General features: G+C 40.4%; 2 protein-coding genes across 3 annotated transcripts in view; one reads left to right on the top strand and one right to left on the bottom strand.

Annotated features, from left to right (window-relative positions):
- The window catches only part of LOC136350905 (uncharacterized), a 105,691-nt gene that overhangs the window by 22,838 nt on the left and 56,750 nt on the right, over nucleotides 1–26,103 (top strand). The gene's annotated exons all lie outside the window — the stretch shown is intronic.
- LOC136350918 (CD63 antigen-like) overlaps nucleotides 1–26,103 on the bottom strand; it is an 82,064-nt gene that overhangs the window by 13,176 nt on the left and 42,785 nt on the right. For both annotated transcript variants that reach the window (XM_066303100.1, XM_066303099.1), the window contains 5 exons: nucleotides 5,606–5,834; nucleotides 5,325–5,544; nucleotides 2,007–2,216; nucleotides 1,185–1,348; nucleotides 913–1,126 (listed from right to left, as the gene is read on the bottom strand). In XM_066303100.1, the coding sequence (XP_066159197.1) occupies nucleotides 919–1,126; nucleotides 1,185–1,348; nucleotides 2,007–2,216; nucleotides 5,325–5,544; nucleotides 5,606–5,820 (1,017 nt within the window). In that variant the 5' untranslated portion in view covers nucleotides 5,821–5,834 and the 3' untranslated portion in view covers nucleotides 913–918. The remainder of the gene's footprint in view (nucleotides 1–912; nucleotides 1,127–1,184; nucleotides 1,349–2,006; nucleotides 2,217–5,324; nucleotides 5,545–5,605; nucleotides 5,835–26,103) is intronic.

Consider the following 26,103-nt stretch of genomic DNA (forward strand, 5'->3'; position numbering starts at 1 on the left):
TGGCGCGTGGTCAAACTTGAATGTAGCATAACATTAACTTGATGAAAACAACTCCTTTACGAGTTACTAATTTTGGGCGGTTTTTCCTGATTTCGTTAGTCAATTTATCCAGTCGAGGAGAGTACACACTCGACTCAATTGTATGTTTCCTTGGAAGGAGGTTAAAATGTACCACACCTTTGTAACGGCATCAGACGGTTAAGATAGCTTTTCTTAGGCGAATGTCCGCTTTTGGAGTGTTTGCGACTGGCTCATTACGCTTAGTCCAAGAACTTTCACAAAAGACATTGTTATAGACGATCCAGTTTTCGTCATTTGTTATCATACATCTCAAAAACGGGCCATTTTCTTCTCGTCTAAAGAGTGATTTGAGTCAATGTGGTATTCATATATCGAGTTTACCAACACATCCAATTTGTTTCGAATGATTTTCATTGCATAATTTTGATAGGTTCAGCTCGCCAGCAGTCTCCTGTACGGTTAATCCACGAACATCAATTTCACTCAGCCTTTCTGAGCGCGGTGAGTCTTTTGGAAACCTGTTTTGACACTGTCGAAGTTTTAACATGTTGCCACCATACACCTCACGGAAGTTTTAATGGCCCTGTTTTGCGTTTTTTCCTTTACGAAGTTAATATGACAAAATATGCCGAAAATGTTTATTACTGCTCTCCATTTTTGAATAGGAGCCAAATGAGCAATTTCAGCTTTAATTTAAAGCACTTAAGCTCACTCAATGGAAAAATACAGAATGGCCTTGTAGACAACCCAATATTTAAAAGTTAGAATTATCTTACACTTAAAATGCTTAATTACGGGATTTCGAAGAGCGCAAATATAAAAAAAAAACTGCAAATATTCTCACAGTCGCTCAGCTACGTGAAGGTCAGCATGATCATATTTTGAGCTTACCTTTAGTCATATATTGTCTTGACTTCGGCTTCTATGATACTCCCTCAACTCATAGTTGTTGTTTCCGTTAGGATTCTTGGGCTGCGTAGGAGGTGAGGACAAGAGGACGGCACTTTCGGGCCGTACCAGGAGGGCCTCCATCTCGCATTCAGCCGCTTCCGCTTTCAGTGAACCCGGTACGGCCCCGTTTACGTTGGGCAATTCTTGTTCTACCCTGGTTAGAAGGAAAAATAAGTTTTTGGAACCGCGTGAACGAGCAACAGCAAGCTTACTTTAATATTCGTATTTTCTGGATCATTTCTCTAATTTCGTATCTCAGAATTCCTAGGAAGCACAACTTAAGGAAGGCCAAAACACAGTAGCCTAAAATGGCTAACAAGGAGGCAGTTGACCTTAGATAGGCCAGAAGACGCTCGTCACAGCCAATTGAATGCACCTGGTGGGAGGAAAATGTGCACTTAAGCGCCGATTTTTTATCACTTATTTATTAATGGAATTATTAATAAGAGGAAAAATCGTTGGCAAGATTGCTCGATACTTTGGAGGAGCCATTTTTTACAACGTAAATTACCAATGCTTTCGAAACAAATGCCATGATTGTTATGCTTAAATGTGTGGAATTTCCGAAACAAATCAATAAATTAATAATTTACAGCAAAATTTCGCATTGCTGCAATTCAATGGCCTAATTAATTGACTACGTTAAAGGGCATGGAAACGTTCGTTTCTGCTTTATTGTTTATGATCCTAAATAGAAGCAATTAATTGTAATTGCCCAGAAATCGGCTAGATTTTATTGTTTATACCTCTAAAATTTTAATTCGGTTTTAGAACAACAATGGAAATTATTTAAATTTTTATCTTAAAACTGGGCAACTTTTTTCGTTGCATTCGGGTGATTAACGTGTCGATAAAGCATATATTTTTAAATTTTTAACATGTTTGTATGGACACTAATGAAGCATAAGCCACGTGGTGCACGTGATGTGAACAAACTTTTCAATGAAAAAAGAAGGATAAATCATTTTTAGGCATTGAATTTTTTGTAGGTAAACGATTGTAATTGCTGACGTTAATGACAGTTCTCAACGTACGTTTGTACATCTTGTTGCGTTGGGTGCCGGCTCGTAACAGCAACTAGAAGGCATCTCGAATTTCGCAGTTCCCGTACTATTCGAAAATTCTGCCGGTCCTGTGACCCCGCAGCACTCATCTTCAGTTTGCAAACGATCCCATAAATGCGTCATATCGCTACTCGTGCCGTATTCCTGGTGAAACCTTACTTTTAAGGCTGGTCTAAGCTCCTGGAACCAATAGAAAACCTTAAGTGAGTCTCTAAGCTCAGGTAATAGCCAATGGAATCCAGGCAAACGCGCATATCTGGCCAATGAGGGCCGCGTCACACCACGACTCGCAGTAGTGTAAGTGCCGATTGTACGGGCGCATATGGCTTCTCTAGTGACAAAATGACGTTGTAAGAGTACTAAACGATGGCGGCTTTTCGTTTACAAAAGGAGGACCAATTTTAGTCGGGTGTCGGCCATGGTTGAATTCGTGGTAAATTTACCGCTAAAGATAAGTGAATCAGACTTATTGGAAATGTGAGCTGTGTTAGTCGTAGGACATAATCATTCCCCTTCTTTCTACAGCTATTACCAGCAGAAATATCCTCTGGATTCGCAGTCAAGTTATTGCAGGTCAAAAATGCATATGATAGAAATAAAATCGTCGTATTCTGATGGGCAATTTTATTTTCCTGAATTGCTTGCTTTGGGTGGTGGAGCATGGCATGACATAGTAAAACAGTGCGTAACGTAACGTAGCATAACGTAAGAGACTTTTTCCAACTGGCATGGTGTAATACTTTCATTTCTTGATTGCGATTAATAAAACGTCTCAACCGGAATCATAATTGTTCATTGTCGAGCTCTACCAATCTCCAAATAAGCGCTAGACCATTTTAAAAATTTGACCCGCTTGCAACGGAGTTAAAAATCCCCTCTCGATTTATCCCAAGGGAACTCACGAACATTGGCTCCACTTAATTAAGGTCTCTTGTATATTTTTTATCACGTGATCAGCCCAGGTAGTTTTTCCGTTATAAAATCTTTAACATATTTTGATTTCCCGAAGGTACTATTCGGGGATATCTCTTCTACGGAGAGAGAGGTTTGGATTTATTTTTATTAAGATGTAGTGACGTTTTAAAATTCGCCCTTTTTGCCGCGTTGGGATGTTAAAAATGTAATAAAAAAGGATCGAGATGAAAGGAGCTTTGTGTTTGTTTAATATTTAGCATACAAGGCTTGAGGCCTCCTGAACCTATAAGGCCAGAGGGAAAATAAAACGGTCAGCGAATTTGCGAGGAAAATGGAGAAAAAGTTTATTGTTTTTGGAAGTCCATGAGAGGGCGCGTGATTATATAATATTATCAATAAATCATCAATAAAATATAATGGTGCTCGGTTGGGTGACTTAGGGGGCCGCGGAACAAGCCAAATGCACGTTTGCCGGTTTTTCATTTTGGCATGGATCTCGACGAAAACCCATTACCTTGCGAATCTTTCGAAATTTGCAAAATTAACGAGAAAGAATTTCTCTTGCCAGTCTTGGCTGACATAAACGTTCAGTAAAAAGTACTTAACAGGTGCATTCAAATTCAAGGGCGACATTTCGAACAATTACTGCAGCGTTATTTTGTACAAATAAATTGAAATAAAACGCAACTAAAACTCGAATAAAACGTATTGTTGCACATAACTGTTTTACAGCATCATAAAGTCGTAGCACCTTAGGGAAACGTTTCCGAACATGGATTTTTAAATGTCTTTTATTGTTGCACTGAGTAATCCCTACAAACTTGATTTCATAGTTATGATCCTGTATACAACGAAGATCGCGTAGGTACCACACCCAGGTGGTACTCAGACTTCTAAGTATGTCTAACGAATATAAGATATCCATGTAAACAAGCGCATGTCACCTGCACGTGATCCGTTCAACACGAGAATATTGAACAGGACCGTAGCCAGCCAGGTATCGCATTGAAAAAGTTTTCAAAACGAGTTCTGCGGGCAGTGGAGTTTAGCCACGTCTAGTGTATTTCCAAAATTATTCGTCTTATACATTAAACAGTTAAGTGGTTAAGTTTATACTGAATTATAAACACTCTGCATTCAAAATGAAACAAGTCAGTTTCTGTGAGACGTTATCACACTTGTGGCATATCGATCATTCGGATGTCACCATCGACCAATCGGCGGCGACCAAGCTAGCGATCACGCGTTTGATTTGCTTACGTGAATATTTTACGTTCGCAAGACATGCTAGAGCTCGGGTACCTGAGGGTGGTACCTAAATCCAAAATCTCAAGTGGTCTGAGATATGAGTGAGAGAGCTTCGAGCAGACCGACCAACAATGTGAGAAATCCTCTAAATACATCTTCGAAAATAGAACAAGTCCGACATCCACAAGGACGTAATTTATCGTAGACCGGGCGCCAAATTATCATGTATGCCGAGCCCCTTTCTAGCCGCGTGTTATCTTTCCTCTGAACACGACTAAGTCAACACCGAAACGTTCTATCGGGTAAATCGAACGGGCAAAAACTAAATTTCCTACAAACCAAGCGTTAACCCTCGGCCATTTTACTTCGGCTTATCCACGAAACAAATTCAACAAAAGCAGGTGAATTAGACATAAATTTGAAATCGAATTTGGAAATATCGCAGCTGTGGATCAGTGTTGCCAAGATGGGAATAAGAATTTCCACGTATGTGGTTTGAAATTTATTCCGCAAAGTGTGCGATCCAGGTCTTCGTTGGAATCAGAAGTAACGAGTGACATCCACCTTCGAATTTCCATCTATTGCCGAGATACTGCCGCGCCTCGAAGTCTTTTCAGGCCGACGATGAAGGGGGATGGGGAACGAAAAGGGGCCACCACGGCCCAGCTGAAGGAAAGTCGCAAGGACGCCTGCGAGGATTTGGAGTTGAATGTAAAAATGTGATAATTCAAGATGGCGCCCATAAACTTTTTCACAATCGACAGAATGACGAATTCAAAATCCGGCGATATGAAAAACTCTAGCTCAAACTGACAACCAATTTTCCACTTTACATTGGTCAGTTCTGCGATGACGTCAGATTATAAGAAAAAAAACAGCGTGGCTGGTGCTAGTTCCAAGTGGATCAGCACGGCTAGCGCCTAAGATGGCGGCCGTTGCGTTAAGCATGAACCGGCGTAAGTACCTTTCGTTAATTTTTTGGGGCTTATTTAGAAGTGAATGAAAACGCGATTCAGTAGGCGATAAACCATTCTATGAAATCCAGAGCTTGATCTAGAAAAGTTCACTGGTTGTTCATCGCCTTGACAACATTCAAATAACATCGAAAAAGAGCTGAAAACTTACCTGACAGATCTTCTCGAACCTATATGCCCAAAACGCGCCTATGAGAACGTCCCCAAATATTAACACTAAAAGTAGCAACCAATAGGCATTCAGCAGTTTCTCTGATAGTTTTAAGGCAGCTACACACCCCAATACTTGCAAGGCTCCTCCCTGTGTCGCTAACGCCAGGTACGCGTACAGGAACGATGGCTGGTACAATGTGAGCGAAGGTATCAGACTTCTGCAAAGTAGTGAGGGATGCTGAGGGTGTTGATCCCAGGGCGGGAATGGTGTGATTTTACCTTCTGAAGTCAAAAAGAAGGGTTTTGACAGCGGCTCCAGCGAAAGCCAGAGCTCCAGCCAGTAGTGCTGTGTTGCAGGTGTAGATCCAGAGGCGGTAGTAGCGCATGGCCCTGCCGCCCGGCCCGTAGCCGCCCGTCGTCGCCGACCTGCCACCTGCGCGCCGAAGCGGCATCCGCCTCCGTAGGCCCCCCTCAGCCGTGCCGCCCCAGCCCATCGCCCCCCATGCACCTGGCAGACAAAAATACAGCTCTTTATCCAACGTCATATAAGACACCCTATATATATACATATATATACATATATATATATGTATATACATATTGTGTACGTTCCGTAAACAACTTTCAAAAATACCCGGTGTTACGAACCCAAGATGGCGTGCACTTTTCCGTCACTGTCACTGTCTTTTCATGACCTCATCTGTCTTAAAGTTAATTTTGACATTTCCCGTTAAATTCCCCGATTGCCGGTGCACGGGCTCGACATTTCGAATCTTTTCCAAAGCGATATTTTCATAAAGCTTTTTATCGTCACGGGATAATGGTCAGTCAAGGAGCTTAGCCTCAAATTTCGTGCTTGACAGGCCGAAATTTTCGTCCCTTTACGGCACAAAATAAATGAGCTTCAGAACTCCAAATGAGATTAATTAAAGTAATATATCGAAGTACGCAACAGGGCTAAACTTCCGGATATTAACACTGGATTTAAGTTCTCTGGCATCGCTTGGTTTTTCTCAATTCGCCGAAGCACGGTTGTGTAGTATTTAAATTTTAAACTGAAAATTGTTGCAAGTAAAGCGATCTCAAAATGTCTTCGATAATGGAAGAAATTTACGTGACATATGTCGTCCCTTTTCCTGTCATAATTGGATGACAGAATGAGTGACATATGTGACGTAAATGAGATTCTTGTCACTATTGAATGACAGAACGAGTGGAAGCGTGAAGTCCATGAGAGTGACAGTCGGCACTCTTAATTACGTCACGCGCGAGTGACGGTTGGCTTGTTTAGCTTCCTTTTTTGCATCAAGCTGTCATTTAATCCAAACTCCGATCATCCCCTTCCCACGAAATAAGGCCAAACTACCCATAAAATTACATCCCCATACAAAAGGTCAATAGCAGAAGCTGCGGCACGTGGAACCGTATTTTCTCTGTGATGTGCGAATCGATTGAAAAGGGACTTCGATAAATGTCGATGCCCTTCAGCTTCGCCACAATTCGATCATTCACATGTCTCTTCTGCCCGAGAGACTCATAGCATTTCCTGTTATTTTTCTCTTTTGGTGTCGGTTCAATATGAAAATCCGCCTGTACTGAAAAATGACCCTCGATTTCCATCAATTAACTGCACTGAATTGTACCTACTCGTGAAAAGAGGTTGTTAATGCCGAGGAGTTTGTTAATACCTCGGGTAGCCGTTTTTCCCAAATTAACCGAATCAGATCGCCGCATAGTTTCCGCCAAAAGCCGGATTAAGAAGTGTTTTTTTTATTTTTTTATTAAATTCAATTTTATGGGTTTTCAAGAAGATCGCCGAATAAAACTTTGCCGGAAATCGATTGGCGATGGGAGAGGGAACGTGGCCTTGGAAGAGATTCTTTCTTCTATTTAATATTATTACCCGGCAATGGAGAAAGCTTTTAAGACCAAACTTTTTTACTTCTTGCGGTCAATAATAATTATTGTTATATCCGGAATCATTTAGAGCTAGTTTTTGACCAGAGCTGAAAACAAACACATTAAGCCACTTCGGTCTTATTTTAATTTAATGGATAAACTTACAGGGATTAATGGATTTTGGGTGTTTATAAGTGGAAACATTTTTCTATTTATTCGGGGTCTATTTTCGAAACCTTTGTTTCGGCATTATATCGTGGCATCAACTAAACCGATAAATTTCATGCAAGATGCGGTAAGCAGATATCTATTATAAAAGGAATGTTGGCCCAGAAATGCGATATATTACCTACATCGTCTTCTGTGGATAATAAATCAAAGTAGGATAAACCCATTTTACTTTCCCGTCCCCCATTTTCTAGGTACCTCAATTTTAACAGTGATCAATGCAGTACGTAACGTTAGAGCTATGCTGTTTACAAGCTCTATATTACGTTTTTATTTCACGTCGTAGGCATGCATTGACTTTCCAGAAATAGAGGAAATTTCGAAATTATTTACCAGCCAGATAATTCGATCGTTGGCGAGATAATTACCTAGATAATTAGATAACCTACCCCGAATCTCACCAAATAATATGCTGTAATAGATTTTTGAATGATGCGGGCCCCAAACAGTCTGTCGAGGGCGTATTTATAGCCGAAAACGCAATATCAATTCCAAACCGTAAATAGGCATCCCCCAAAGGTAATTTCGCGACTTTATTGACATTTAACGCGAAATTTTATTAGGTTATATTAAAAGGGAGAAACAGGAAAAAAAACGGGGGATTCTAATGGAAATGGTTTTAGTTGAATGAGTGTGCCTTTTAATCGCCACGAACGGGGGGTTTTTGAGGAATTCGCATGGAAACGCGCCAACGGGGAACTCAATATTTTAGATAATTTTTTTCTCACACCCATCAGCTAAAAAGTTTTTGTTCTCGTACTCCCGAAATTCCTGGAAGTAAAAACTTAAAGAGAGTGCAGTGGAGGGTAGAAAGTTTGTCTCTAGTGGGACACTTCCGTTCGTAACTTTTTGCTTTTGATGGAAAAAAATCAGCCTGCAAGACTTGCCTTATTGCTTTATTATTGAGTTAGGTTTACAATTTCAGGATCGAAGAGTAACTTAGAAAGAACTTTTTTTCTCCCACTGCCAGCTTTAAGAGGGACCCTCATCGAGGGTGTTCAGCGATTGTGAAGTACGTTTTCGCGCCTTTTCCCCCACACGGTTGAAAGCCGATCGCGACTCGTGCATGTGCTGTCGCTCATTACGCTCTACAGGACGTTCGTTAGTGACGCGCGGATATCTCAAGGTGGGATCCTCAATGAAAAAAGTTTGTCATATGAACCGCGTACCAAGAGTGTTCCGTCACGAAAATACGGGGTTGCGTAGTTTTAGAAAAAAAAAAAAAAAAAAAATGGAACTTGACCAGTATGTCCGAAACCGCATGAGATATTTCAACGAAATTTGGAATGTAAAGGGGCATTAATTGCAGTAAAAATGTGCAGTTCAATGCAAAACTATTTTAACGCGACAAATAAAACACTGGAAAATTGGACACATTGTGAGGTTGACACGGAAATGAAATATAAATTACAACAAAAAACAAAAAAAAGAGATTTTCACAAAAAATGTCGAAGATGACTCCCTTCCCTTGATACGCATACTTCCGCCCTTCTTCTCAAGGAATTGAGCACTCTTTCCAATATTCCCGAAGTATTTCCTGTTACGTAATTTCACCACTCGTTGTAAAAATCGATTTTTTTCATTTCTTGTTAGTTGTAATTCATGTTTCATTACAACCCATAATGTGTTAAATTTTCTATAATTTTACTTCTGGTATTAAAACAATTTTCAATGAATTTGCATTGAACCGCATATTTTTACTGTAGTTAATGCCGCTTTATAAACTGCCATTGCATGCCAAATTTCTTTGAAATGTCTCAAGCGGTTTTGGAAATGTTCGTTCGTTGCCATTTGCTCTCGAAAACTCTGCAGCCCTGTACATTCGTAACGGGGCTTTTTGGGGACATGATTTATACGACAAACTAGCATTACCTTTTCACGTAGACCCCCACCTTAAAACATCCGCACATCATTAAGGAGCCCTTGTATAATATATGAATTTTTCGCATCGACAAATTGCACATACTAGCGAACATCTGTGGCCGCCACGCAGACCAGACTTAAACCCATTAGATTTTATTTCTTTCGTTTTTTTACAGTCGTTGGCATGCAAATCTGTGTTCTGGTTATAATCACGCACTTTACAACATTGATGTGTAATATACCACTATCCTCAAGCTTCCATTCAAACTTAACCGATAAGTCGGGAACCTCCACTTTTATTCGAACGGCAGCTGGGTAAACCAGGGATTTCTAATGGCTACAAAAGCTACTTTAACTAATTGATAACCAGACTCCATTTTGTTTCCAACTAGGATTTTTGCATCCGAACAACGTCCAGAGAGTTTTCCTATTGAAAAGCTCAAAGGGCAGACTTTTCGTGTCCGTTGCACAATTGAACTGGTTTTAATTAATACGTTTGTAGAGTTTGGGTCTTTTGTGAAAACTTTGTAAAGGTCCATTATTTGTTCGAGTGTAAAAGAATTTTCCAATAAATTTCCGCTAATAAAGATAATGCACGATAGAGATAAAAAGGGCTTTGTGTGTTCCTGATAATATCGAAGATTTATGGTAGTAACCGACACCTTTTGGTGCTACTCATTGAGTATATTGAACTTGCCAGCATTTCCAAGTTATTTATTTAACGCGAGGTGATGGCTGAAAAATCTGGAACTAAAAAATATCTTCAACCCTAAAATATCTTCAGGGGCGTAGTCGGGACGATCTCTGATCTCCATCGGGTTTCGCGAGGAGCTTCCAGGGTGCGGATTTTTTTATCCTTCGGGGTTTTCTCGTAGGGGAGATTCGGAACAAAACGCTTCGAAGGCGAAATGTTAATTTTACGTTGAATATGGTAATAAGAATTTCCCAGCGTTTAGTCTTTGGACTTAAAGTCGATTCATAACGAAATGATATATAATAAGACGTGGAAATTACGAGAGAGGAAAGCAAGCGTAGGTCCGTGTCCATTAAAATAGCTCAGGCAAGATTTTGAAATAAATTAACGTTTAAACATGTTACAAATATAAATTTCTAAAGATCAACCGTAGGTATCGCGGTAACCGTAAGAGCTACGAGATCGCTTGAATTAAATTGGGGCAAAGTGACGTAACTTAGGTTTCGAAAAATAGATCGTTCGAAGATTTAAAAAATTCCGATTACTTTCGGACTTATTCGAAAAAAACTGAAGTTTTGAAAACACTTTTACATATCATTTTCATCTGCTTACTTGACGTGATAATCCAAAATTATTGACACTGCGTTAGTGTAAATTTGCCTCCTCTACAATCTGGCGATGTCACATTTGAAATGCGACGTTTCGATTTTCGGCCACCATCATCAACTTTATTGTTTGTTATGGGCGCCATTTTGGATTTTCACATTTTCGAACTTTGCTTTTTGTCTCATTACGTTGATGTACCACATGTTAAGGTTCAGTCTTCGACTCCGGTGGAAATATCTACAATCCTATTTTGTCAAAAACTACCTTGGAAATAATTAAATAACCTTTCCCATAAATAAGGGTCCAATGGGGACAAATCTGGTGAATGCGCGGGCCAATGGATGTCTCCGTTGCTTGCAATGGCTCCGCTGGGAAATATTGTAGATAAATAGTCAGCCACTTCTCCGACATTATATGGAGGTACACCATCTTCGATCCAAAAGTTATTCAAACGATTGACGTTCGCACCAAACTGCAAGGCTGAACCGTAACATTTAATACATCATTGTAATCAGAAAAAAAAAGCTGAATTAAAAAATGTCAAAAATCCAAGATAGCGCATATGAGAAGAAACAAAGGTGATGATGGTTTCCGAAAATCGAAACGTCGGATTTCAAATATGACACAGCCATGTTGCCGAAGAGGGAAACTTGCCCCGATGAAGCGTTAATAATTTTCAATTATCTTCCCAAATAAGTTGGGAGAAAAATTAAATCGTTTTTTTTAAGTTTTTAACAAATTTTTTGCTTTGAAATTTTGTCTTTTCTTTTATAATTTTTTTACACATGATTAGTGAAAATAGTAATTCTTCTCGCTCTCATGAACTCCTTATCAGTTCCTATCCTTCATCGCCTTACCTACTCTTCCTTCGAACCTTTTCTCTTGAATTTTTGCGTTTCGCTATTATCAGCACCTCTAACTCAAATTATTAAATTTCTCTTTGTTCGGAACTTGCTCTCGGCCATTTATGGAAAATGAAAAATCTCTTCATAAATTTCCCCGATAAGGCTACGAACACTCCTCGAATTCCGCAAAATGAAACTTTCATAATCGGTTCACTGCAACTTCCTTTAAAACTCTTGAATTCTCAGAAGAATATATTAAATTGGAAACGCAGTCTTGAAGTCAAAGACAAGAACTCCTCGCTCTGGGCGAGTTTTATTCCTTTTCATTCGATGTTAAAGTGCCAAAAGAACGCAATACAGAATGACTGACTGCATGGTGAAAATGTAAACCATAGTTGAAATTTTTCCTGCTGCTCGTTTTTTCCTTTTGTTTGATTTATATGTAAAACTGCACTTCTAAGTCTAGAAAAACAGTTAAAAAATAAAAACAAAAAATAACTGTTTTGATCAAACGAAAGTCCTATGTGTTCAGACCTCAGATGACCACCCAAACCTTTAGAAAAATTGAAAAAAAGTCTCAATTAACAGTGGGTTAGAGCTCCTTTAATATACGTAAGTTACAGACAATCGCATCCAGGGATTGACTCATTGAGATCTGGAGTGTCAAAACTGACTTCAAATATTGATTTTCGATTGTTACGGAGTTCAAAGGATATGGCGGAGTGCGTAATTCTTAACAATGCACTCACGGCATATGAATCTTTGATCCAACCGTCTATTGTTGGCTTCGACAGGCGCAAATTTCCTTCCGTGCACCACAAAAGCAATAATAGTGTATTGTAATTACGCAATTACCATTCACTGATGTAGCCAGTTCTCGACTTAGTCATGTGGAAAGGTTAATAGGCTAAATCACAACCGGAGTCAAACATCCAGAAAAACACTGGTTTAGGTGCTAAATGTAACCCGTATTTTTTCATTAGAGCTCATTTAAAGGGACTTACGACTCTAGAATAAATCAGAGGGTGATCAGGTTATCCTAGAGAAAATAAACGCTTTAATGACCCTGATTGAGATTTATTCTACGGTTGAAAATGTCTGAGAAATTAAACACCCTAAAATCGGAGAGTTCGTTCAAAGCAAAGACATCGTGATTAAGTAATGAGAATTGTTTCGAGAAAACGTAATTTCGTTTTATCGGCTCATTGGCCGGCACGTACACCAGATTTTTCCCCCTCAGACCCATGAGGATTTGTGCTATTTTCGACAAGACTGCATGACCGATCCTTAGTACGTGATGCAACATCATAAACAGAAAAAAAACTCAATTCAAAAATGGGAAAATCGAAAATGGCGCCCACAAGACAAAAAAAAGTCGATGATGGTTGCCGAAAATCGAAACGGCGCATTTCAAACGTGACATCATCGGCCGGTGCAAAGGGCGTAAAATTGCACTGGTGAAACGTCAATAATTCATTTGTTTATAGTTCATTTAATATGTCTTCTTGTATGTCTTCTCGACCTCCCGTGGTGTTTGGGAAGAATATATAAATTCTCACACAACTTTTTTTTTAATTACCCCCAACCCCTTATTTTGGCATTTTATTGATTTAATCGCACCTCCGAAAATTAAAGTGAAAAAATTGAATCGTTCGTCATGAAAAATACATTTCGGGGGGTATTTTAAACCCTGAGTTTGAAAAATGGTCCTTTATCTAAGGTCCCTTGTCCTCGAATTCCCTTTGGATGCACGGAAAGAATGAAACCAGCATAATCGAGCCCCTAGTGTCTATAAATAGTTTATAATGCTGTGACTATCTCTGGAATGAATCCAGTGTTTTGATACAATTTTAGATCCGTTTCCGAGCAGCTTCTCCACTGCTAACAAACGTGTCCAGGTGGCATATGTTAATTTAACATTTCAGCGTAAACTTGAATAAATAGTACTTCATGTTGCTTTTTAATGATACGATACACACAATAGCTTCCCATACGTTTCGTTATTATTTCCTCAAAAAAAAAAACAAAAAAAAAATCTGGAGATTTAATTAAAAATTCGCCGGACGAAGCTCTATATGGAATTCAGACCTGATGCCGTGCAGTATCATGAACGAGTTTGCCGTTTACACTCTGGCTGTGCACACATTATATTCATCCCTAAAATGCTTATCGTTCAAACGAGTTTAGGTTATAGATCCAAACTAAACCTTCCAGTAAACAGCCAATAGCAAATGAGTCTTTGAAACGGGTTAAAAGTAATTAACTGTAATTAACAGTAATCAATTGTAATTATCAGTAATCAATTGTAATTAATTGTAATTAATTGTAATTAGGGGAACGTGCACATACAATTTTTAAAGTGCGATCATGATATTTTAAAATAAAAGCAAATTTGAGAAATACACTGTAAAGTTGTTCCGCAACACTTCGAAGGAAGCAAAAATAATTATCCAAGAAACCTCTCCAGTGTGCCTTTGGAAACAAATTCCGGAACTCGCAGATACATACGCTTACGAGTCCCCAGTGTGTCTTTCGGAAAATCGTTCCATAATTTAACTTAGCTAGTGAAAGCGGCAAACTTTCCCTATCGAATCGTTTAAGGCAAATTCCTTCAGAATTACTTAGGTGCTTGGCAAGTTGCGCATAAATTCTCCAAAAGGCCTCAAGTTATGGATCAACCTGAGACTGATATATAAAAATTTTCCTTTATACGTCCGCCTTTGTTCATTTATTTTATCGCATCCTGCAATGTGCAAGGGAAGGGTGCAATTCGACGGCGGAAACAGCGATGCACAGTACGATAGGGCACATTTTTCCTAAAATCTGGGAAGAAATTTGATAATAACAAAAAATTGTCGTGATGGAACATTTAGTTTCAAATAATAAACACGTTCGCCATTGGGGTGCGCTAAAAAAAAGGGGGCCGACGCGTCCGTGACCCCCCGCCTTTCCCCACCGTGGTTTCGAAATTTTTTTTTCACCCAAATTATAGAAAAAGTTCGCCTCTCCGAACTGTGAATTGCCACAAAATCGCATTAAACATCTCAATAAACGCCGAAGTTACTAACAAAATTCTGTGTTTTTTTTTAACAACTTCAACGCTCTGTATAGACAGGGTAAAGCGCCAAAAGAAAAATCGTATAGGACAAGCCTAATTATTTTCGCTCAGGGAACCTGTGGTTAGAGAACCGGCCTACTAATTTCCAACACCCTGTAGTTAACCCGAAGTCTAACCCCAGATGAGCCCTATTTCAAATCCTAGACCGCCGATCAATCCAAGAGCACCAAGGGCTAATCTAGGGCTAGCAGCGGCGGTGGGGGAGGTGTCAAGATCGGCTGGGACCAAGACTGCGCTTAAGATAGAGGAGATGGGCAGGACGGCGAAGAGGGTGCCAGCTGCGAATTTCGCGTTGAGTTGATGAACTGTTGTTCTTCACCCGCTGTGAAGCACTGATGTCTTTGGTTCGGAATTGTGTATTTATATGCGATGATGCTTGTAGGCACAGAACAAATAAGTTGTAAATAAGCTGCAACTTTACATCATCGCGCTTGTGGATTTTTTTTTTGCCTTATAAAGTGACAAAGATATATTACTCGTGTCTGTGTGCTGATAAATCTTATTATCACACGCGGGGGGGAATTACATCAGAATGTTCGAAGGAGATTAATCGACAATGAAAAAGTTGCCCTTTAAGATGTCTTGTGATATTTTAAAGCAACGTGGAAGCTCTCAAATGGACGTGCGATACACTTTTGTATTAAATGAACAAATATCCTACTGGGATATTTCATTCCACGCTACTTCAAGATGGCGTCGTAGATCGTTCAAATTGCTTGGAGACCGCGGTAAATTTCGAAGATGGCGACGACAAAAAATGTTCAATAGGTGATAAGTCCGGCGACCGTGCAGGCCAAGGCAGCATTTCCAATTGTGCTTATTCCAGGTACCTTCGAGTAATGTTTGCAGCATGCGCCCCGCATTGTCTTGTTGAAAAATGCCATTTGATCAAGACTGAGTGAAGGGTACGACTGCTGTTCTCACGACATCGTTACCGTAACATATTTAAGAAAACGCCACTGGTTTTTGCAAAAATTAGTATCGCTTCCTTAAAGTCAGATTAGTTCCGATTAAAAAGTGCTTCTTGTACAGTTTTTCTCGCTAAATAGAAGGACGTACCGGCACGAACGCCACTGATGTATGTAACAAAACTCATCTCAATATCTCAACGAGTGTTCGAAAATATAAAATAAACCATTAAACATGGAAAAGTTAGAACACCCCGTATCAGGAAAACCGGTATATTTCCGGACCCATGTTCATATGAGCTTTTTTTCATATTTGTAGATGCACAATCTGTCCTTAAATTTTCCTCACAACATTCTGTAACACCCTGTATATGCACAAGGTGTCCGGCCAGACAACGATATCCCCTGAATGGTGGATAGGCCAACTCAAAATAAGTGGATTTAACTAAACCTGCCTTAGTCCCAAAATTGACGACAACCGAGATACAGGGTGTCAAGGGTGAAATAATAAATCGCATTTTTTTTAATGCCTCCCTACTACTGCGAACTAATTTCATGAAATTTTGTATTCGTGAATTTTTTGATATGATAAATTTTAATTTGCCCACGATTTCGGTGTATCGTCTAGAGGGCGCCACAGGCGGCCATTAGGACTCTTTTTGAGACATATTTTGAGTTGGCCTGTCCATCTTTCAGGGGGTAACGCTGACTTACGGGACACCCTGATATGTATACGCGGACCATACGAAACCATTGGCGTTCTTTCTGTTTTTTGTGAACCCCTGATCATTTGATGCTGTATTAAGAATCATTATATTCCAAAAATTACAAGATTGAATTGTTATTAGTATTATTGTTCGGCGGTGCATGTTATGTGAAACTGCGTATATAAAAGTGAAAAATGTGAAACTTTGCCATCCTGTGCATCAAAAAGGGAGCGTTCTTAACCACGAGTCTGTAGGCATTTTTTTTTATTATTGTGCAGAATACTATGGCCCCCTGAAATATCTCCATGGCGATCAATTGCACCCTGTATACGAGAAAATAAAATCTCGAATAAGTAAATTGTTGCGATATTTAAAAATCTCTGATGTTTCCCGATCGTTTCTTCTAACGCTGCCACTGTAACATAACACAAAACACACGCAAAGAGAAGCAGCTGCTTCAAGCAACACATTTCCGTAAACGTTTATGCAACTAATAACCGTCGAGGCGAAAACTATTTCGTGATCTATCACTTAGCGCTTATTAAGTTAATGTTTAATTAATTAATTTCTAACAGCGAAATGTATGAACTGCACCGAAAACTGTTTATTCGCCTTGTTTTCCGCCTAGGGCCCCATTCGTGAATCTGGGGCGTAGAACATTCCCGGAGAATGACGTCAAAATGACGCGTATTTGTTGACGCTCTACATAGCCGCCTGGCTTCGATTGAACCATTTTGACGTCACTCGCCCCAGGGAACGTCCTGCTCCCCCGAATCGCTCGTTTGGTTCCCGAAGGGTTCGACAGATTTTCTTTAGGGATTTCGATTAGATATTCTAGGCCGCTCTTCCCAGCTTGACTTTCCTGGGAAGCCACTTAAGCCCGATTCTCCGAGTCCAAATGAAGTTAGGACTTGTTGAGCGACATCTCATAGAGAATGTAGAAGATAAATCCTCCCATGCTCATTGGTTTTGCCGATGAGTAGGGCTTAGGTTTTTTCATTGCTCATTAGTTTCTATGAGTCATGGATGACTTATTCAAATTCTATTGCATTTAGAACTCGTGCCTTGGGTGGAGCCTATTGATTATAGGCAGCAAAGGTTCAAGAATGCGCTAGCAATCTGTAATTTCCTAAACCCAATCAGCTTCGGAAAATTGCAACATGGCGACACTCACCTGTTTGATTGGGGTCTACCTCCCATAAAGGGGACATGTCGTAATGGAAACTGTCACTGTTTGAGCGACGTTGCCAAGCCATGATAAAAATATCAAAAATGAACTCTAAAATATATGTGGTTGATTAAGGGTTGGTTTTTCAGTTATTCCCAGTTTTCTTGGCGCTGACCCACAGTGGCAAGGCCAACAATCTCCTTTTGGTGGCACCTTTACTTGCATAAACCTTAGCTTAACGTTTTTTGCATGTCGTGTTCCCATGCAGGAAGAAACACGAAAATTCACATATAACAAAGAAAAAACACTCACAAATTCCGTTTCCTAGCTCTTATATTAAAAATTTAAACAAAAGTCATAATGCGCAGTACCTCATTTCAATAAAAAGAAATTCACTAAAAGTCCATGATCAACGTCATCTTGAGCAGTCCAAATGGCCGTTATTACGGCATTAACCAATAATAGTCTTGCCCAGGCCAAGTCCAAGTCCAGTGGTTCCAACGATTCCGGGAACACCAACACCAACACCAATGGGAGCCAAGCCAACGGTACCCACTCCAATGGCGGGTCCCAATCCGATAACGCTGGCGTAGGTGGAGGTGATAGCCAGGATGGCGAAGACGGCCAAAGCGAGGAATTTCATGGTGAGATTGAGGTTTTTCAAGTAGCAACTGATTGAAACTGATAGCAGGTGTTGGTGAATTGTTGTATTTATAGGTTGAGACACGCAGAGGCACATTAAAATTTAATGAACGGTGGTATAGTATGGAAACTTGCCATAAAGATAGTGCAACTTGTAGAGCTCTTGCGTTATTTTCTTGCAGATAAGTGGGAAGCGATGGCTTTCAAATGTGGCAGTTTGATATGTGAAAAATGGATGGGTATGTCGTCATGTTTTCGCAAAACTTTACATGGATCCCTACAGTTTTGTAGTTAATGGAGAAGAATTTGCTCTGATGCTGTTGCGTTGTGCCCACGTTCAGCTACGGGAATCTCGGTGAAATTGAAAGGGATAAAATTAGTTCAGATTAGCTGAAGGTTAGCGCAACCACCGTTCGTGATCATGCGACAACACGAAAACCACTAAAATTAAGTGCTTTCCATGCTCTCCGCCAAGAAAGCGCCCTCCGTACCACGACAAACGCGTCGCGGCGTTCCAGCTTCACATTTGGAAAATGCCAAAACAACCCAATGTATAGACTTCACTTCTTACGGCGACCATCCTCGTTTCAATTAAGGAACGCAGATTTTTTTCCATGACGATGGCTGTAAGGTTCGGTTTTGCAAGTTAATGGAAAAAAAAATCACATAAATAATTATCCATTGGGGACAAATCTGGTGAGGGTGCCGGCCAAACAGGATTTCCGGCGTCAATGATGGAGAGCACGCTTTTTTAAATTACCCCCTGAAATAAGCTGGGCAAGAAGCCAACAAACTGGAAGTAAAAAATAATGCAAGAGTGCTACAAGTTGCACTATCTTTAGGGAAAATTTCCGTATTATACCCCCGCTGATTAAATGCAAATAATCCCCGCATTTCTCAACGTATAAATACAATAATTTTTCCAACACCTGCTATCAGTTTCATTCAGTTGCAACTTGAAAAACCTCAATATCATCATGAAATTCCTCGCTTTGGCCGTCTTCGCCATCCTGGCTATCACCTCCACCTACGCCAGCGTTATCGGCTTGGGACCCGCCATTGGAGTGGGTACCGTTGGCCTGGCCCCCGTTGGTGTTGGTGTTGGTGTTGGTGTTCCCGGAATCGTTGGAACCACTGGACTTGGACTCGGCCTAGGCAAGACTATTATCGGTTGATGCCGCAATTAGAGCTATTTGGACTGCCCAAGATGACGTTGATCATGGACTTTTAGTTAATTTCTTTTTACCGAAATAAGGTACTGCGCATTATGATTTTTGTTCAAATTTTTAATATAAAAGTTAGGAAACTGCGTTTGTGTTTCTTTTCAAATATGGGTGAATTTCAGTATTTGCATGCACCCAAAGAGGTTTTGTATGAGTACCTAAATCAAGGTTCCAGCACTTCAGTATTGTCGCAGCAATAAATTGCGATAACAATGGAATTATTAAACTTTCACCTGAACGCATTATCTAATGGTTTACTTACAGTGGTAAAGTCGCTTATAAATTCACAACAAAACGACATTAATTAACACTTTTTCAAACGGTCGATGCTGTTTACAAGGCGACATTGAACTACTTTCGTTAAAAGGAAAATCGGGTTTGGTTATCAATCGGTTGCACTTGCTGCAATTTAAAATTTATTTATGTTTAAAAAACGTTCAGGTCAAAAAAAAATGAGCGTTTTCGTGAATTTTAAATGTTTTAAATTCATCATTTAATTAATTACTAAAGTAATCATTTAATTAATTTGATAATTGAGGAACTCGGCGAAAGGATCAAACGGCAAGTTAGTTCAGGTTAGTGCACCCTAAAATCTCATCGAAAAAAGTTTACGGCCCAGGACTGATAGATAACTGATTGCTATAGTTAACGAAGAGATTTCGCACTGCTTACTTTATACTGAAAAAGCGAACAGGAAAAAACGGCAAAGTAAAAGCCAATTCATGCAACATATCGACAAACAAAAGAAATAAAAACTATTCTTTTTGGCAGCGATGGAGGCCCTCGTGCGTTACCGCTAACTATCCGCTTGGACTTCCAAACTGGGACTGACTCCCAATTTTGTTTTATTCAATTTTATTTGAAATTTATTTTTATTTTATCCTCCTGGAAATTTATTAACAGGCTCCCGCGCATCTGTTGTTACATTGATGCTAACTTACAATGGAAGCAAAAAAGCCGATTTGGTGAGGTCAAAACGTGACGAAAGGATAACTTGTTGCGTGTCATTTTTCTTGGAATTAAAAGAGGAACGAAAATTTGGACAAATTCAGATTCGAAATCGAACAGTTGATGGTCATGTTGATGATTGCGAAAAGCCGAAACGTCGCCTTTTTACATGCTCCCTCTGGCGGAGGAGGAAAATTTATTCCAAATATGTGAGGGCCATTTACTAAAATCTACGTAAATAAAGACACAAAATCATGTTGTATTGATTCCATCATTTACTTAAAAAACCATAAGATGTACAAAATAAATCCGTGCGATCCAATAACTGCACATTTTACGGTTCCAAGTACGTAGGTGGTCGAACGGTTTCAAATGGTTCATCCCCAGTGGTGACCATGGCCAGCACCCCAGCCAGCTCCACCCCAACCGGCTCCACCCCAACCACCTCGGCCCCAACCGGCTCCTCCCCAGGCACCTGTTGGTACAGGTTCAGGCTCAGGCTCAGCGAGAACCGAGAAAATGGCGATCAAAGCCACAGCGACGAACAAAAGGAATTTCATCGTGGTTGTTGATGATGGTTTTAGACTCGAAGGGAGACTATGCGTTCTGGGAGCTATTTGCTGGTATTTATACGAACGGGCACTACTGAAGAGCTTACGAAATACTTATTAAAGCAGCATTCTCTATTGGTTATGTAAGGTGTATTAGTGACTTTTTAATTGATTTCTTAGCAAGGAATACATATTCAGCAAAGCAAAAAATTGCCGTGTCATTTGCATGATTAGAGTTTGTGTATAATAGATATATGGGTAAATCAATATAGGAAAATTATGCATATCTTAGCGGGTCTACGGTTATCGGTATATTTTTGTTGCTGGAAAATAACGAATGTAGCGCGATTCCGATTTATTATGGCCGCGAAACATTCACGCTACAAGACCGGAAAACAGCGTTTTGTAGGGCGCGCAACGGAAAGGCGACGAGCCAGAGGCGAGGCCTGGAAAACTCACATTCTCGGGCGCGTGAGGTGCGACGTCGACGTTAGCCGATTTTTTTGCCAATTTTTTAAATTTCATTTCCGATTTTACCAAGGAGTCTTGCTGAAGACTCTTCCAAAGATTCGCCGTTCCGCACCCAAAACAACATCTCGCCGTATTCGATTTTTTCAATCTCTATGTAAGCGATTAACTCATGGAATAAATGCAATTAAATTGCTTATCAATAGCAATTAAAAGTGTCATTCAAATGATTAATGTCCATTCGTACGCTCTAATCATGCAAATCACCCAATCCTATGGATTTTTCCACATCACGGGGCTTTTGCTGCCCATAAAAGTGCACGTTACATCACGAGGCACTAACGCTACATTAAAAAGGACTTCATAAGCTCGTCCGAATTCATGTAAATACAACCATAGATCTTCTCCGAACCACAATAGCAACCCAAAAACGTTACATGTGGATTCACTTGCATATAGGGACGAATTTGTCACATGTTACCGTTTCTTTAGTAAATTCTGGAATAAGTCGCCCGACGGAATACCAGGGCCGGATAGGCCTAAGCGCATTTTTCCCCGTCAACAAAAAAAAAACGTTGGTTCAGGTTCGGGATATTCACCAAATGACGAAGATGAGATTTTGAAGCAGAGAGCATTCATAATGTTCGTTCATAGATATGAATTGTTCATAAATATTGACAAACCTTATGAATTAACTAATGAATTAATGATCAGTTTCGAGTGCTCCAAATAACAATACAACACTCGTTTTTCTTACATCACCACACAAAACGATATCTTTAAAAATGTTTCATAAGATCTGGTCGCCAACAGTGCCCCTAAATGGATTCCCGAGACCAGTATAAAAATGGTTCCGTTGGATATGAGAAGCATAGTCTTTTGCCAACTCCAAAAGCAATCAGAACCAACCACCAGAACCATGAAATTCTTCCTGTTTGTCGCTGTTGCCCTTATCGCGTTCTTCGCCGTCTTTGCCACCGCCCATGCCGAGCCTGAACCCGTTGCTGCTCCAGTACCAGTACCACCAGCCGGTCTAGGTCTTGGAATTGGTTTGGGACATGGAGGATTGTTGGTGGGTTAGATACCTTCTTACCGTACCACCATCTACTCACGAATAGGAAGACTGATATGTGGATGTACGGGAATTTTTTGTAATTTTTTGTAATTTACATGTTAGTGTTTCTTGGGAATTTTGCAATAAACATCGATTTGCAATGATTGGTGCCATTTTTTCAAGGGCCGTAGGTAGTTGGGAATACAGGGCGATTGTCTTAAAGTGACTCGTCCTATCCCGACGCCGAGGTATATTTGAGGCTAGTGGTGGCGCATTTTGCCGCTTTTGGAATCATGTAGAGCGAGCAACAAAGTTGCGATCGCAAGGTAAAACTTTCCATATGGAAACTGATTGTTTTCGTATCACTTTTGAGTCCTGCTGAATGATCGCCCATTCATCGACACGTATTGATTATCTAGAAATCCAGGTGAGGTAAGAATTTGCGAAACTTGACCATGTTTAAAGCACCCAAGGAACTCTATTAATCCAGCGAATCGTAAAAAGAACTTTATCGCATTACTTTAAATACCTCAAGACGGACTAAAGTGGAGCGTTTAATACGCTATTAAATCACAGGCTGTTTCGTTTAGAAAAGGAGCCCAAAGTGTAAAATTTTGTCCTTTTTACCATCCCATTTTAAACGTTGGAAAAAAGACGGCATTGTGGCCTATTTAAATTTTTTTGAAGGGACAACAGAACTGACCCGTTACCCAATTCGTATCGATTGTTCTCTTTGCCTTCTGCACGAAAAAAAACCATTGAGGGGAAACTAGCAAAGAAGAATGAGAAAAACAAATAAAAAAGGAAGAAAAAAATAAAAGAAGGGAAAAACACAAAATATTGAAAAAGAACAAGAAGGAAAAAAATAAGATAAAAGAAAAACATGCCTAGTTTTTCTGAGGATGGAATATCTTAGTTAAAAAAATGCATGAAGGGGATAAGAAATAAAAATTAAGGGTGAAACTGACGGGAAACGTGAGTGAAATCGCATCAATTTTTTTGGTACCGCCGTGGTTCTCCGCTTCAACATGTGCAGAAACAAGTCGTACCATTTCCATTTGCCACATACCGTCCACACCTTTTTTCGCCCTGTATGTTCATTATCTGCTGTAAAAGTCCGTAACCGTACCCGTCGTATGTAAATCAATCTCCAGGCCTACATTCGAACAGAAAAAAAAATAACTGGTACTGCAATAAATATAAGCGGTCAACCTATCCGATGATGAAATTCTCGCGGTCAATTTCTCATAATATCTGCATTGTTTCATTGTTCGCAGGATTTAAACGGGGTGGGTTTTTTTTACCAGGATCAACCATATAAGCAGCACCGTTAAGTTATGCTAATAAGTCTCGAGTAGTCTTTGCCTCTAGTAACCACTTTCAGTGAAAACACTGTTTCTACGATCCTCAAAATGAAATTCCTGGTTTTCGCCCTCGTCGCTGTCCTGGCCATCAGCTCCGCCTACGCAGGACTCATCGCTGGACACGGGGCCATCCTGGCAGCGCCAGCCGTAGCTGTGGCTCGTCCAGCTATCCTGGCTCCCACCCTCGCCATCGGCCATGGGGGACTGGCTCTCGGCCACGGTGCCATTCTGGGACATGGGGGAATCTGGTAAACCGACAAGGCCACCTTTTATGCGCAAACTGTGTTTGCAAAGTTATGAAATATGCATGTTTTGCTTAGTTGCAAATAATGCACATTTATTTCTTTTTTAAATTTGTAAACGATAACGATTAAACGAGTTTGCTGTATTAACTTTCCGCTTGAACTATGGATTTTTGATGAAATATATCTATGTAAGGTACACAGGAGATTTTGGATTTTGTTTAACGCTATTTCGAACATATTTCCCCGAATAAGTGCGAGAAAATTGGTTGGAGCGGTATTCACCGCTGGACCTCTGCCTCGTGCGACGACCAACGCAGTTACTTAACGGGGCGAGGGCAGGAACGCCTAAAGCAATAATCGGGGAAATAACATACGTTAACAATAACACACAAATCTTTCATTTTTGCTATTTTTCCCTGTCGCAAAAGTTGGAAAAACAAATATCGCCCAAGTTGGAATCTTTTAAACCCACACAATTTGGATCCCGGCCAAGAGGGTCTTTTCCAAGGCGATGGCTTGTTCACAGGCGTTCAGGCACGTTTTTAGGTGCATATTTCTATTATGGCGATCTGGTAATTTTTTCGGGAAAAACTGTACTGTTTTGTCGCATGAAGGGACACGAAAGTCCCTCGACGACCTATTTTCGGCTGACTTCACGGCGTGCCCTGCTCCCTGCGTCGAACCACGGAAAAGCATTTTTCGCGGCGTTAATTTTTCAACAGCTTCAATATCGAAAAAAGTTCATACTTATGCGGCCCCGTATCTTGGAAACCACAAGAGAATCTGCAAAACTGTTTGTGTACGGCGATGGCGAGCAGCGAGACGATTAATTTAATGTATTTTTAAGACAATTGCTCCACGTGTTCCCGAGATATCGGCGGTTGAAGTTCGCAAACTGGTGACACGTCTCCTCCCTTGGGGAATTTGCGACCGACAGAGCGCCATTTATACGTGACGTCGTTTTGTCGTCAGAGATGCGTAACGCGCTGGCGCAGTCGGCGTCAATGAGGCATGGGAGGTCTCGGCGGCGTCACTTCCTGCGACATCGCCGCCGTGGACTGGTGCCCGAAAGAGGGAACCGGAACTGTCGAAACAGTACCACATCCACTTTTAGACTGTGTGCTAAAACCAGATGGGGCGAAATGAGGGGGCTGATCATCATACTGTGTACCTTCTTTATTCGCAAAAAAAATTATATTAAGCCAAAATAATGGAAAGAAATTATTGACAAAACAAAAAAAATTGCATCATTTGTACAAACAAAAATATGCACATTTTTAAACTTTGCCATAACGGAAATTTCCAAAGTAGAGTGGTAGTGGGCTTACGGCCGTGCTTCTTAACCGAGGATGGCACCATGACCGATGAGTCCATGGCCAATGAGTCCGGTATGAGCTACACCTACAGCTGGGCCAACAATTGTTGGGACGGCAGCAACAGCTGGGGTCAAGATGGCCCCATGGCCGATGACGCCGGCGTAGGCAGAGCTGATGGCCAAGATGGCGAAGAGGGCGAATACGAGGAATTTCATCTTGATGGCGATGGTTTGGTTTGGTCTGCGGCTTGCAAGATATATGTTTACTCCCTGCACCGCAGTGCATTTTATATGCAGCAGGCCGCAAAAAAAATTGTGTTGGGTTTAATCCTCAACAATGAAGGCGGATATGAGCAATTTGTGCAAGAGATTTCATCAGATGTTAACCTATCCCACTTGAATTTTTATTATTGATGGTAATTTTCTTTATGTAACACTGCAGGAGCGTATGGCTTGACTGGCCATTGATGTGTATGCGATACTTCGAGTTAAATAAACCTGCCTGCTGCATTTTTTTAAAAATTTATTATCATAATATGCTGAGACTCTGTATCTCAGACACCAAAAGAGATTTTGCAAATGCGTCTGCTTAGGGTCATAGAGCTCGTCGAGACGACGAATTTGAGCCATTTTTAAGCCAACTGCCCCCCGCGTTCCCGAGATATCGGCGGCTCAAAGTTTGAACAGTGACAGAAATGGGTAATTGCCCCTTTTGACATTTTTCGAAAAAAATTCGAAATTTTCGATGTGCGACTGATCGGTCCGACGGACCCATATGGGCCTTATATTGAGCGTGGGTGCCATTTTTGAGCAAAAAAAGTCGCAAAATTCAGGACTTAAGTCATGCGGTGGCTCGGAAATTTAAAAAGATACTGACATGCGTTTTGCGGGGTTTTATGGAGCTCGCGCGGGCCATTAATTTGAGCAATTT

Source organism: Euwallacea fornicatus, chromosome 4 (assembly GCF_040115645.1).
Source record: "Euwallacea fornicatus isolate EFF26 chromosome 4, ASM4011564v1, whole genome shotgun sequence".
Classification (NCBI taxonomy): Eukaryota; Metazoa; Arthropoda; class Insecta; order Coleoptera; family Curculionidae; genus Euwallacea; species Euwallacea fornicatus.